Source organism: Gastrolobium bilobum, unplaced genomic scaffold, assembly GCF_033153095.1.
Source record: "Gastrolobium bilobum isolate Gb01-03AN ecotype WA unplaced genomic scaffold, APGP_CSIRO_Gbil_v1 utg26468, whole genome shotgun sequence".
NCBI lineage: Eukaryota > Viridiplantae > Streptophyta > Magnoliopsida > Fabales > Fabaceae > Gastrolobium > Gastrolobium bilobum.
The window spans coordinates 176,386-189,803 of NW_026898419.1; the positions used below are offsets into that span (position 1 = coordinate 176,386).

At 31.9% G+C, this 13,418-nt stretch overlaps 1 protein-coding gene across 1 annotated transcript; it reads right to left on the reverse strand.

Moving 5' to 3' along the window:
* Positions 1 to 3,385: 3,385 nt before the first annotated feature.
* On the reverse strand, positions 3,386 to 8,104 carry LOC133316118 (zinc finger protein 4-like). Its single transcript, XM_061517829.1, has 2 exons — positions 7,812 to 8,104; positions 3,386 to 4,534 (listed from the first exon to the last, which is right to left on the reverse strand). The coding sequence occupies exon 2, from the start codon at positions 4,436 to 4,438 to the stop codon at positions 3,698 to 3,700; it is 741 nt and encodes a 246-aa protein (XP_061373813.1). The 5' UTR covers positions 4,439 to 4,534; positions 7,812 to 8,104; the 3' UTR covers positions 3,386 to 3,697.
* Positions 8,105 to 13,418: the final 5,314 nt, after the last annotated feature.

Consider the following 13,418-nt stretch of genomic DNA (forward strand, 5'->3'; position numbering starts at 1 on the left):
TCATTTACATTTTTTTCATTTATATCAGCGTGAACAAGCCGGCATGGCACTCGCTACTTTTCTTCCTTCCTTCCTTCAAGTTCAAAGTCAACATGTTGCCCTATGCTATGTAACCGTAACGCTTTTGCTATGCAAACCCAAGTGCATCCAAATTGAAAAATAAGAAAACAACAAATTCCTCATAAATAACTGACATGACGATACAGTTAATGTACCACAAGCAAAAAGTCAATGTTTCTGAAGCGAAAATATTCTTTTATTTCTTTTTGATTCGATTTTTTTAAAGGATAAATATAGAAAAAGATATGTATTATTTTTAAAGAATATAAAATTATGTCATTTTAAATTAAAAAAAATATATAGATTATAGAAGAGGAAGTAGGTGATTTTTTTTTAAAAGTGTGAATTTCATCTCTTAGTGAAAATGAAAAGACACAAAATATATCATTTAAAATAACACATCTTTTTTCCATAAATATATAGAGGTCAAATTTGGAAGAGGATAATTAAAATTTATTTTCAAATTATTATTTTTTATTTTCAACTTTTAAATAAAATATTAAAAAATAAAAAATTAAAAGAGTTTTTTTTCTTTTACATTATTGTATTGGCCATATTTGACCAAGTCATAAAAAAACAAAGCAATATGGACGCGTACTAGGTCTAATGTCAGACCTAGTCCTCTTCAGGATCAAGCATAAACTCTCGGATATGGCATCTATTCTCTTATATTTTATATTTTTTTCTATAATTTAATTATTTGAGTTTAAGAGTGGTATAGGTGGACACTTTGCTGCTCTACAATAGAGATTCAGCTAGAAATGAAGCAGAACAGAACCACTATTTTTCTATTCGGCTATACGATTTAAAAAAATGGGGGGATTGGAGAAAGAGGAAAAAGAAGATAGTAAAGATTTAAGTATAATGGGATAGGATGAACTTACATCGGTGTAAGAATAACAAATTTTATACTAAATTTTAACCGTTGATTTCTGTGCATCTAACGGTTAAAATTTATTAGAAATTAAAAATTAATTAATGAGTAAAACCTAATAAATTTTAACTGTTAAATGCAGAAAATTAATGATTAAAATCTAGTATAAGACTTATTATTCTTACACCGATGTAAGACGATGCTGGCCAAGTACAATTGTAGAAGTTTCAACTTCCAATTGGTTTTCATTTGAGCGCTTCCAATAAGAAGGGGTTTTATTTTGTCTCATTTTAATATTACAATGTAGGTAAAAATGTTAGTCTAAGGATGGTTATTTTAGTTAAAATTAGTATTTTTATTTAAAATTTAAATAAAAAAAAATCATTTTCTCCTTGTGATTGTCATTATGTATTTCTTTCTCTTACTTAAAAGAACATAATTCATTTACAAAAAAAAAAAAAAGAACATAATTCTATATCCTTTAAAAGGACAAACATCAAACTTTATAATGTATATGAAAAATCTCCGTTATTTTTTGAAAGAAAGTTTATCATTGCAGAGAATATAATTTTGTGTCATTTTAAGTAAAATAATTGTTTTTTGTGCATATTTATTGGTCTCTCTTTTTCACAAAATTAGGAATAGAGAGAGAAAGAAAATATGATTGATGAGAGAGAATATAAAAAATAAATAAACATATATCAAATTACGGTCATTTTATTTAAAATAACACAAGGTTGTAAATACTTTTTCCATAATTTTAATGACAAAACTTGCAAAAATAGAAAAAGAAAAAGAATTATTTTAATTGCTAATTATTAATTTCTTAATAAATGAATGATTGAAATTTCTCAAATAACATAATCACAATGAAAAGGTGATTCCACCGTATCTATGCATCTCTCCTCATTTAAACCTTGGGGGTGCCTTTTGGTTCGGGACATCTCTAAACTTTCTCAGTCAAGTGAAAGTGGCATTCTCAGTTGTCTCCGTTTGGTAGAAGGAATGAAATATTTTACCCATCCAACGCAGTTGCCCAGCCATTGAGAAAAACATGTAAAAAAGCTACAAATGTATTGTGCAAGAATGCAACTTCCAACGTGGTATTTGCGAGAAAACTGGATAAATGTAAAAAGTGGATAAAAATAGTGACAACATTACCCTTCTTCTTAACCACATGTGATCAAAGAATCCATTAAAGAAAGGTTACTTTCGTAATTCCGATCCATTTTTCTATCAAAATTTTATTTTCAACCAAACATAAACTCAGGATATTTAATCCAATTTTTCCAGTAATATTTTGCGGAACCAAATAACTTTTTTTAAACTTTCCTACCAAATTTACTGTCTCACTTTTTTCTTGTAATTACATTTTTTCACTAAAAAAAAAATTCTTCTCTATCAAATCCCCTTTGAAGAGCACATCGTAACATGGATGGGAATCTAGAACCTCTTGGACTTTTAAGCGTCCATAAGGGCCCGTTTGGTAGGAGGATTTTTTTTGTTTTCCCGGGATTCCTTGGTTGGGTAAATAAGAATGCATCGTTTGGTACAGACTTTTTAAAATTTTCCTTGGAATCTGATTTTCTCGGGATTTTATTTTGTGTGTAAATTTTTTTGAAAAAACCATCAAGGAATGCCATTCAAAAGGTGGTATTCTAATATTTCAATGGCAAGGGAAAATTTAATACAATTAAACATAGTATCAAGAAAATTAACCCAATATTCCCGGGAATATGTTAGTCTACCAAACAACTTTTTGATAACATTCCCAGAAAACTCATTTTTTTCATCATATTCCTGAAAATCGTGATTCCCGGATAAAAAAAAAATTTCCTCTACCAAACGCCCCGTAAAGGAAGGTCTAACTTGGATTCATATAAATTATGCTTAAGATGTCCGCTTTCAATTGGCATGGGCTTCATGACAAATTTAAAGCCTAAGAAACACATACATATTAAGCCTATAATACATTAAGTCAAGTTGGACGGCAAAATATACAATCTATATAGTTTGCAAATTTCACAAGATACAAACCAACAAATGCATTGCATGAGCATCATCTCATTGGCAATGGCATTGAGGATAAATTATGCTTGCTTGGACAACTTCAAAATTCCTGAAATATAGTTTTAAGTTGGCATTTTTCTTGCCTGATTCCTCAGGGAAAAAATAAATAAATTAATTAATTAAAGTCAATTGGATCATGTAATTGGGCATAATTGGAGTCCTAATATATTGATCCAACACCCTAACCATCTCTATCAAACAGTATTTTAGTTTTTTCACCAGGTGAGATGCGAGACTAATCCTCACTTTGGCATTAGCTATAGCAATTTCCAGTAAGATTCAAATCAATGCACTGCAAGCAAAATCAACCTACATAGTAGCTCTCTTTAGTCATACCTCATGATTCTATCAAACACAGTCTATCACAAATACATTATAGACAAAAACATTTATAATGAAGCGAAATGGAGAGGAAACAATTAGTAATGTGAAATTAAAATAAGCTAAAATCAAATACACATTCTCACTGTACAATGCACGCCCTATTAATTAATAATTTCATGTCCGAAGAGAATGAAATCAAATACGAAGAATCTTAAGAGGAATGACACATACACAAACAAAAACCCTCATAAACCCCCCAACAAAAAATATAAATGAGTGGTTGAGAAATTTTAAAGGATGAGTCACTTCTTAGCCACTTATTTATTATTTTGTGAAGGGTATGCCTGTGTATGCATCATTTCTCAAATCTTAAAGCTTCAATGTGAGATCAGGGGATGTAGATGTTTGTGGTGGAGGAGGAGGAGCCATTGGAACAAAGCTAGTATTCATAGTTTGAGCATTTCCAAGATCAACACCAGCTCCTTGGTGCACCTGTCTGAAACTTCCAGGCCAAAAGAAACTCATATCATCATCTTCCATGTAAACTAGTGATCCAAAATGGTGGTTTTTCTCAAATTTTGCACCAGCTCTCATGTCAGGAGTTGTCAGTGATGGCATTTGTCTTCGGTGCATTGCAGCATGAGCTTCAATACCAAGAGAGCGAAAAGGTGAACCATGAAGAGGTAGTGATGCCAAGCTAGTGTACCTCTCAGTGAACATCCCCATTCTCATTGCACGCTTAGCCATTGTCCTCTCTCTTTTGTGAGCATTTTGGTGACCCCCCAATGCCTGTGAGCTGAAGAACTTGCGCCTGCAATAATTACAAGAGAAAACTCTTGGAGTTGCTGCATGATGAGCTTCAGCTCCCACTTCACTGCTAGCATCACTTGAACCTTTCAACTCATCACTGGAATTGAAGTTGAGTGTCAAATCAAGGGTAATAGAACCTGGATCAGCTTCAGCCTTTGTAAGGTTTGTAAGACAGGAGGAAGTGGTGGTGCTGTCCTTAGTAAGATCATGGGATGCTTCTTGTAAGGATATTTTGGAAGCCACTTGGCTGCTACCTTCTGAATGATTTTCAGGTTCCAAGTTCAAGTTTGGAGTCATCATTGTTTATATGGATCAGCTAAGAGCTAACTTCTTTTCCAGAAGGCAATTCGATGGAACAAATACTTCACTTTGGTTAGCTTACCATAATAGCATCACCTACATTACGATGAAATGCATTACTTGCTTAGTAAAGTTGGGAATTTCGTTTTTGCATGTAAAATGGAACATACAAGATTCTGGTATTAACATGAAGTTAGCAGTAATATGCAATCAAAATAGAGAAAACCATGTTCAATCCAATCATTTACGCCTATGTCAATAAAATACAAATTATCGGTGCAGAAACATAAAAAGATATTACGATCATTATATAGGTGATGATAGTTATATGGAAAATCCCTTCTATAGGACAATGGAAATCAGATAATGGGAACAACGTTACTCAACTGCTTCTTACAAAAAGACTTGTCATAGCTCAAATTGAGCACGACAGCCATAACAACAATTGGCATGTGAATCTCATCAAGATGCTGGTTCATTGTATAAAGTATGCACCTCTCCAAGATATTATACATTTTGAAAAGAAAAATCATGTCACATATAACAGTTGCTATGAACAAAATATCACCCGGAAAAGTTGCCCGATTTTCTTGTTATCTAACATTTATCCTTTTTTACTTTTCTTCAGAAACTGGAAAATCATCGATGATAGAAAGGGAGTAAGGAACCAGAATGGAAATTCCTTCCATAAAACACTTCTGCAACATGTATCTTTTTAAATGTCAGTTATACTGTTTTTCCCACAATCCCTTTGACTATATACCATTTGGTTAATGCAGTATACTTTTTCATTCTACAATAATTCCCTGTAGACAAGCCTAAGCCTGTTTCTTCATTATGAATCAATTGTCTAACGTAATTTGCTATCTGAAAAGTAGTTCAGTTAAACACTAAACCTATAGCAGAACAGAATTCTGCTAGTTTGAGCGTGTAGGATATAAAAAAATGTAATAAGGGAAGCCGGGAAGTAAATATAGAAAAATAATAGGATATAAAACATGGAGAAGAAGAGATGTCATAACATACATAGAAGAAATAGAAACAAACACCGGGGCATAAAGAACAAAGGAGAAGATAGGAAAGAATAAACCAAGAAAGTCTTGTTAAGGATCACAAGCATAGTAGCATACACAGTTTTATTTCTTATAGTTGACACAAACCATATCTCGGATAATGTTGGTTTCTAGTTTACTAACCAGTTCTCCATAAATTAAAGTAGGGTCATTCTTCTGTTAAAGAAGATCTAAAGATATTACATGTGCTTCCAATATAGTCGTGCTCCTTTGTGTCACAAATGTCTCATATGTTCATATCAATATTATCCTTTTAATATGTAAGGCTCTTGCCTTGAAGATTTCTACACAAAGACATAGGCTATTGAAGATTAAATGACCAACTTGGGTCACAGCAAAATTGCAGAATGTACATAGAAAACAGTAATTTATCCCTTTCACTGTTGTAATACCTCACCTTACGGAAAAACTTATCTAGTTCCAACACTAATCAAAATGACAGCAGAGAATGTAAGAATACATTTCTTTCATAAAAAATAGCTGTCCAATGAGACTTTAGGTCACGGGAAACTATCCAGTACATAAAGAAAAGCTTTGCTGAGAAATATGGTTGTTTCTTGTTGCAGACCTATTTTACAGAAAGATTTCAAGAATTATACCATGACTTATTACCTTACCCACCTACCCTATTCTACAACCAATCACAATCAGCTGGTTGAACACCCAATAACTGAAGGAACTCACCAATTATCAGTCACTCTTACTAGTTAATTGTCCTCTTCTATTATAGGCCACTGTTGCAGGCCTACAAAACATTAACTGGTGATTGCTCACATGCCAATTACCATGGATGCTGGTTATTTCTCCATGGAAAATCAATGTGGGGGGAAAGACCTCAAAGGTGTATTTAATCAGATTCAAAGTATGAAGAGTTATAATATGACTTTCTTTCATATTTTTGAAGCTTTTCATAACCAAAATATAGCAAAAGAGTTTTCAGATGAATGTGTTCTAAGGCAAGAATAAGAACTAAAGAAACATAACCATTTTTTTTTATCTTCTTTTCATTTCGTACAAGAATGAAGAATTATCTTGGATACAAGATAAGACTTGAATGAAAAATGTACCTTAAGTATGGTCCTCATCACAAGACAGCACTTAAATAAGCATTTTATTATACATTTGATATCTTTTCTTCTGGTAGGTAGAACCTGGCCCATCTCTTAGATTACCTTGTGGGCTATTTAGTTGGTCACAGCACATTAAATTCCATTGCTTCAAACACCATAGAATTCACACTTCATTTTTCCTTTCCCAGTTGGAAAGCAGAAAATAAGGTGCCTCTTTTGACGCACTAAATTATGAAAGGGAGAAAACTAGCATTGTCTGTTGTTATGAACTACCACTATTATTTTCTTCATCAATAATAATTTAGGGAATTGTCCTTCTCAAATCATGAACACCATGTCAGTTTTTACAGTCTTACATCCTTCCCTTGCCGGCAAAGGTAGATGATCTTTTAATTATACTGACATGAAAAGGCTCATGGCAGGTATGTTTTCAGGAGTTACTTCAAAATAACATTAAGGAAAAGATCGCAAAAATTTACGATTATTTAAATCAAATAGGTTTAACTGAACACTCAAAGGGAGTTATCTCCATAAAGTTGAGAAATTTAGCACTTCCATGCTTGCATAGAAGTAAATTACCTCCAGAGGTTAACTAAACGATTCCAACATCATTCATCAATTCATATGACATACTTTAACTAAAACGCATTTCTTGCAGTGGACTAACTAACCACCCAAAACAAACAAATAATTAGGAGATTGCAAACACTCGAACTAAAGAAGATAATTATGGTTTGGAGTGGTTATAGAAGAAAGAAGTTAAAGAACATGTGGGAATTAAGAGTTACTAAAATCACTGAACGATACAAATAGCAAAGCGATGCAATTAACATCAAATTAAAGGCTTCCCGTTGATAGTTACAACGTAGATCTAAACTTAGGAAACTGATGATATCACAATTAATCCAGCACAAAATCGGTTTCAAATTATACAAAAAGAAAAGAGAAAACACAAAATCTCAACATCAACAACAAAAGTTTTTCCTTGCAAGCTAAACTAAAGCTTCATGAAACTCCAAATCACAACAAAAGGAAGAGCAATACGATAATAAAAAGAAAAAGGTAAAAAAAAAAAAAAAAAAGATACCAAAAAAAAAGAAACGGTAAAGAGTAAAGCAGAGTGAGGAAGCAGCAGAAGACCATAAAATGCATGGGAGAAATAGAAGAAAGTGCATAATCAAAAACAAATTTTTAAGGTGATGACTGAGATGGGTGAAAAGAGGTACTTACAGAACATAGTACAGTACAGTACAGTACGGTTAAAACTGCAAGGTAGGTTCCTTCAGTGATATGCTACCAACTAGGGACTCTGGAGACTATAAGCAACAACAAACAAAAGAGGGGATAGTGTGCTTCTTCTTTTTTAGCATTCAGCAGTTGAAAGGGGTGAATGAAGAATTAAAAGGAGATAAGATAACAAAGAGTGATTGATAGATGGAGAATTATGGAAAAGCAGAGAGAGAGAGAGAGAGAGATGATGGAGGAAAGTCAGAGAAGTCAGAAAACATGTAGAGGTGGACCACTTGTTTTGTCGAATTTGAGGTTCTATTTGCCACTTCTCAACTTAGCTTAGGTGCCAAGGGCTAATTATCAGTTATTGTGTGAACGTGTCTGGGTCTGTCACTGTGTCTTTGTCTGTATCTGTGTCTGTTACATGTTCAAAATGACCAAACACCAATCCAATCCCTACTTTGTCTGCCTAGGACCACCACCTTTACTAAACACAAGAAGACGCATGCTACTACTATACAAAAATAAAAATGAAAAAACGTGAAAATTTCAGATAAAAAAAATTGTTCTTTACTATTTTTGGATATATTTTGGGTTTTTCATCCTAATATAATACATGGAAAACGAAATATTTTTCCTTATTTATACAAGGGGTTTTATAATTCTTATTATTCAACATGAAATTTAAAATCTTCCTACATACTCTTAGATTTTCATGCTAATATGGTTCTCACATCTAATTTTTGTAACACATAAATTCTACATATTTTTTATCTCTATAACATAAGATTTCAATTCTCATATAACTTGATAATTATAAAATTCTTATACAAAATTCAAACATTGCGTAACTTGCCGCACACAATAAATAACAAGTGAGTCGTGATTTTTGCATAAAACTCAAACACTCCCAATTTAGAATGCACGGACACGCCTTTAAAAAAAAAAATATGTGTCGGACGTTGACATACCCGACATATTTCGACATGCGGTCAATATTTTGAAACACGTGATCAACGCTCCGACACGCATTGACATGTGTTTCCGATACGCAGTCAACTTTTTTCGACACGCAATCAACGCTTCCACACGTATCCGATACTTTTTTTTTTAAGATCTAAATTTTATTTTATTAACTAAAAATGAAAAACTAATTTATAAGTCAAATTTTTTTTTTATGGAATTTGACATAAAAAATTAACAAAGTATGAAAAATTACTTTTGCTTTATATTTACGTTAAGAAATTTGAATATTTGATTGATTATATGACTTATTATGGACTATTTTATGTATTAAATATAAATTATATTAAATATATTAAAAATATTAATTAATATCAAATTGTGTCCTAACGTGTTGAAATATGACAATTTTTAGAATTAACATGTCGGCGTATTGTATCGTGTCGGCGTATCGTATCGTGTCGTGTCTCGTGTCCCATGTCGGTGTCGGTCCCGTATGTGTCTCACAATATTATTTTGAATAAATATTTGATATTTAAATAAAAAAATTATTTTCATTTTCACATTTAATGGGTCAAAAGCGCATTTGTTTTCATAAATTTTCTTCTTAGTCCGAATCCACTGTGAATCCAACTTTACAGTCTGAAGCATAAATATGTGCCTGTGTTTTGTTCATATACTGAATAAAATAAAATAAAAACCCACCCAAAAAAAAAAAAAAAATCTTCGATGGTCGTTTAGCGAAAAGCAGTGGACCCGGTCTTTTCAATATTTATTTAACCTTTATTTCTTTATGTGAAATATTTTTTCTATTATTTCGAGCATGAACTATGCAGGATATTTTTGTTTACCATTTCTTGACCCAGCCACCTTTGTCATAAGCATGTGGACTCCCATAACTTCCCCCACCTTTTCCCACTTGTGCATTGCGTCTTGATCTTTATCTTTCTTTTTCGTTTTCCCTTTTTTGCTTTGGCATTCATGGAGCTGCACCGTTTATTTTGCACTATTTTATTTGTTTATAAAAATACAATAGTGCATTGAAGGCACAATAACATAACTTATATTGGGGACAAGCCAACAGTTTTTTCCTTTAATAGTAACTCAAACTTACAAGTGAACGGTTTCAGAAAAATTTAATTATAAGGATTCGTTCAGAAATTATGGGTGTGTTTGATTAGTGTTTTAGAAAACAATTTTTTTGTTTTGGAAATTAAAAAACAAAAAAATTTGTTTGATAAGAGTGTTTCCTAAAAATAATTTTAAAAACAATCACTGGTTTTCAGTTTTTAGAACAAAAATATCAGAACACCTTAGATTTGTTTTTGTTTTGGTTTTCGCGTTTTTCGTTTTGAGAATTACAAAAACACGGAGAACACTGTTTTCATTAATGGCAATAGTGTGAATACCAACATATTATTATAAATCATTTACTATTTCAATTTTTTTCCCTTCTTCTTGACTGCAACTCTAACTTTCTTCTCAATCCCTCCATCTCTCTCCTGTTATCAATATCCTCTTCAATCAATATTCAAGAAGGAAGAAGGAAATTAATTTCTTATTCGTTTGAAACTAGTTTTTGCAATATATCTAAGTTTTCAGTTGTATCTAAATAATCAGCTCTGTTAAAGGAAAAACATTCTTCTCTTAAGAAAGTCGTTTAAACACTTGACGGACATGGTTTTCAGAGATCAAAATTTTTGGTTGAACAGATTCCGAAGACATTCACGAATGATTGGATCTAGCTTTTGGGTATTTTAAGTGGGCAAAATTACAAAATGAAGAAAATAATCAAATGAGTTTTATGCTTTCTAACTTTGAAAATATGTTTTCAAAACAAAATTATCAAGCAAATTTTTTTGTTTTTTAAATTTTAAAACTCTTTTAAAAACAATTTTATCAAGCAGATTTTTTCCTTCTTTTGTTCTGAAAAACAATTCTTATAAACAATTCTTATAAACAATTCTACAAAATTGTTTTAAGAACAAAAAAACTAAAACACATTCAAACAGAGCCTATATATTCACTTTTTTTTTCTGATTTTCAGATGAAATCAAAATTCATTAAGTAAAAAACATGTGTAATAGTTCATAACAAAAAATTGTAGAGGAAATTTCTTTAATCTAGAAAACTTCCTTAGACACCGAGCAAAAGAATACAACAGAAAGTGTAAGGATAAGTAGCCCTAATAAAGGATTAATGTTGTATATAATCCCCACTTGCACCTCGTGTCAACCAAAATCCACACTATCCGTGAGATATTGGATCTGATCACACACGGTTAAGTCTAGTCTAGTTGGAATCCGATATTAATTTGTAGCGGGATCTGATGAGAGATTTTGTGGGATGGTCTTTGGGAGGGATGATTGTGTTGATATTGGAGATCTTTGCTAGGTTAAGACACATAGAGGGAATTACCTGAAAGATGCTCCGACACTCAAGTCAATACTTGATAAATGAGCTTCAGTAATAATGGAAAAGATGATCATACCTGATTTTGAGCCCTCTTTATATAGTGATGGTATAATCTGCTTGTGCCACCTTAATATAATGGTGTTCAGTCTGATTGGTGGGTTCAGGTGGCTTTTGCAGCCTATCCTACAATAACCCGAATAAATAAATTATATAAATGGGAAGTAATTAGTAATTTAAGGCTAAGGAAACTTCCTAGTAAACACAATATAGTGCTGGACATTATGAAGAAGCTTTCTAATATGTTTTTCCCAACATCACGAACCTTATTCATCCAAAATTCATCATTTCCGTTATTGCAAAACATAATTTTCCTTTCAACCCATAACTTGAGCTATAGAGAAACATTGTAGCGGACAAGTTCACAATGTTATTCTAAAGTTGATAGATCTGTACTACCAAGAGAAAGAGCGTTACAATCTTACTAAAATTAGAATAATGGTAGCCCAAACTCCCTTAGCCTAGCTAGCCTATATTTCTCAAATAAACCAGAAAACAAGAGAAAGTTCCCAATAAAATCATATTTTAAATTTTACTAAAATTTTGACAAAGTTTCCTTTGTATTTCTAACATTCCCAACAAAGTTCAAACATCTGGAACACAATGTATATATTACCAGCCAACAACAATAATAATAACAAAATATATAATCCAGACTCTAGAGACTTAATAAAATCAAAAGGATGTCGCTACCAAACTCCCTATAGCTGTAGAATGCTCAGAGTTCCAAAACAAACAAAGGAATGACATCTTATCCAAAAAGAGAGCTACCAAAATATGCTACATAAAGATATGCAACTCCTAGCAGTGTGCTACTCAGTTGCCTGGTGATTTGGATGGTAATATAAAAATAAGGGTGAGTTACACAGACTCAATGAGGTCATAATGATTAAAATGAACAGGAAAGGGAAATAAAATATGCACAAGTGCTTTATCTTTTTAACTGCTTAGCCATAAACATAGTTGAACAATGAAAGTAAACAATGTAAATAAAATCAACAACGTAGATATATGAATAAGAAATCAATAAATTTTAGAATGATGTAATGACCATTTATAAAGCATCATAAAATCATAATTTTAATACGATAGAGATCACACATGACAGAATCAAGCAATGACAGCTCCACCTCGCTAATAGTCCTCTCCTCCTAAGGGTTTCCTTTCCCTTAAGGGTGACTCCATCTAACAAGAAGCCCTTTCTTTTCTCAAGTCAAGTCATCGGGGGTGGCTTCATCTAGCTGTTAACTCTCTCCTCCAAGAGGTGGTCTCTCTTTTGGGCCAGCTCCATTTAACAAATAGCCCTCTCCTCCTGAAACAAATGTCTATACAATTAGGCGCACCTAGATTGTTACCCCCGCTAACGATTATGAGATTCTAATATGGATTCCAAAAATATTATAAAATATTCGAATAAAGCAACCTTTGACTCAACTAAATTTATTTCCAATGATAAGTACAAATTCTAAAATCTCAACATTTTAAATTAAATATTTCATAACAAAATTTATATCCAAAATTTATAAAATAATTACAAATGTCAAAAATCATAAATAAAATGTCATTATATAAAAATTCATATCATGTACTTTTAAAATGTATAAATTTGACTATTCACATTTTAAAATATTTGTTTTCCCATGCATTTGTTATTAAACAATAATAATAAAATAAAATTTGAAGGATAATGATAAAAATAAAATATGTCATCATAATTTATCATTCACTCACAGCTCTGAGGAACCAACTAATGCACTTCCAATGACTCCAGGTAAGCAAAGAGCTGGGTTTTAATTAAATCTGGACATCACAAATATTTTAACAATGCCTTAAAAATTATTTAAGATTAAAATAATATTGGATAACAAGGAGATAGATAAAAACTTTAAATTTAGTTTCAAATCTCAAGAATACAACTACCCTAGGCAAACCCATACAAATTTATAGATTTTCTCAAGGCCTTAGATAATAGGTTTACCGCAAGGAGTCGGAATAATCAAATCTTGAGGTGTGGGTTGCTTTCTTTCTCCTTAGAGCACCTTTCTCAACTCTAAGGGAATGTTTGGTTGAGGAGAAATTTTATGAATAATAGGGAAATATTATTCATAGGGAAATGGTTGGGAAGTGAGTTTGGTAGGAAAATGTAAAAAAAATTGTTTGGTTGAAAAAAAT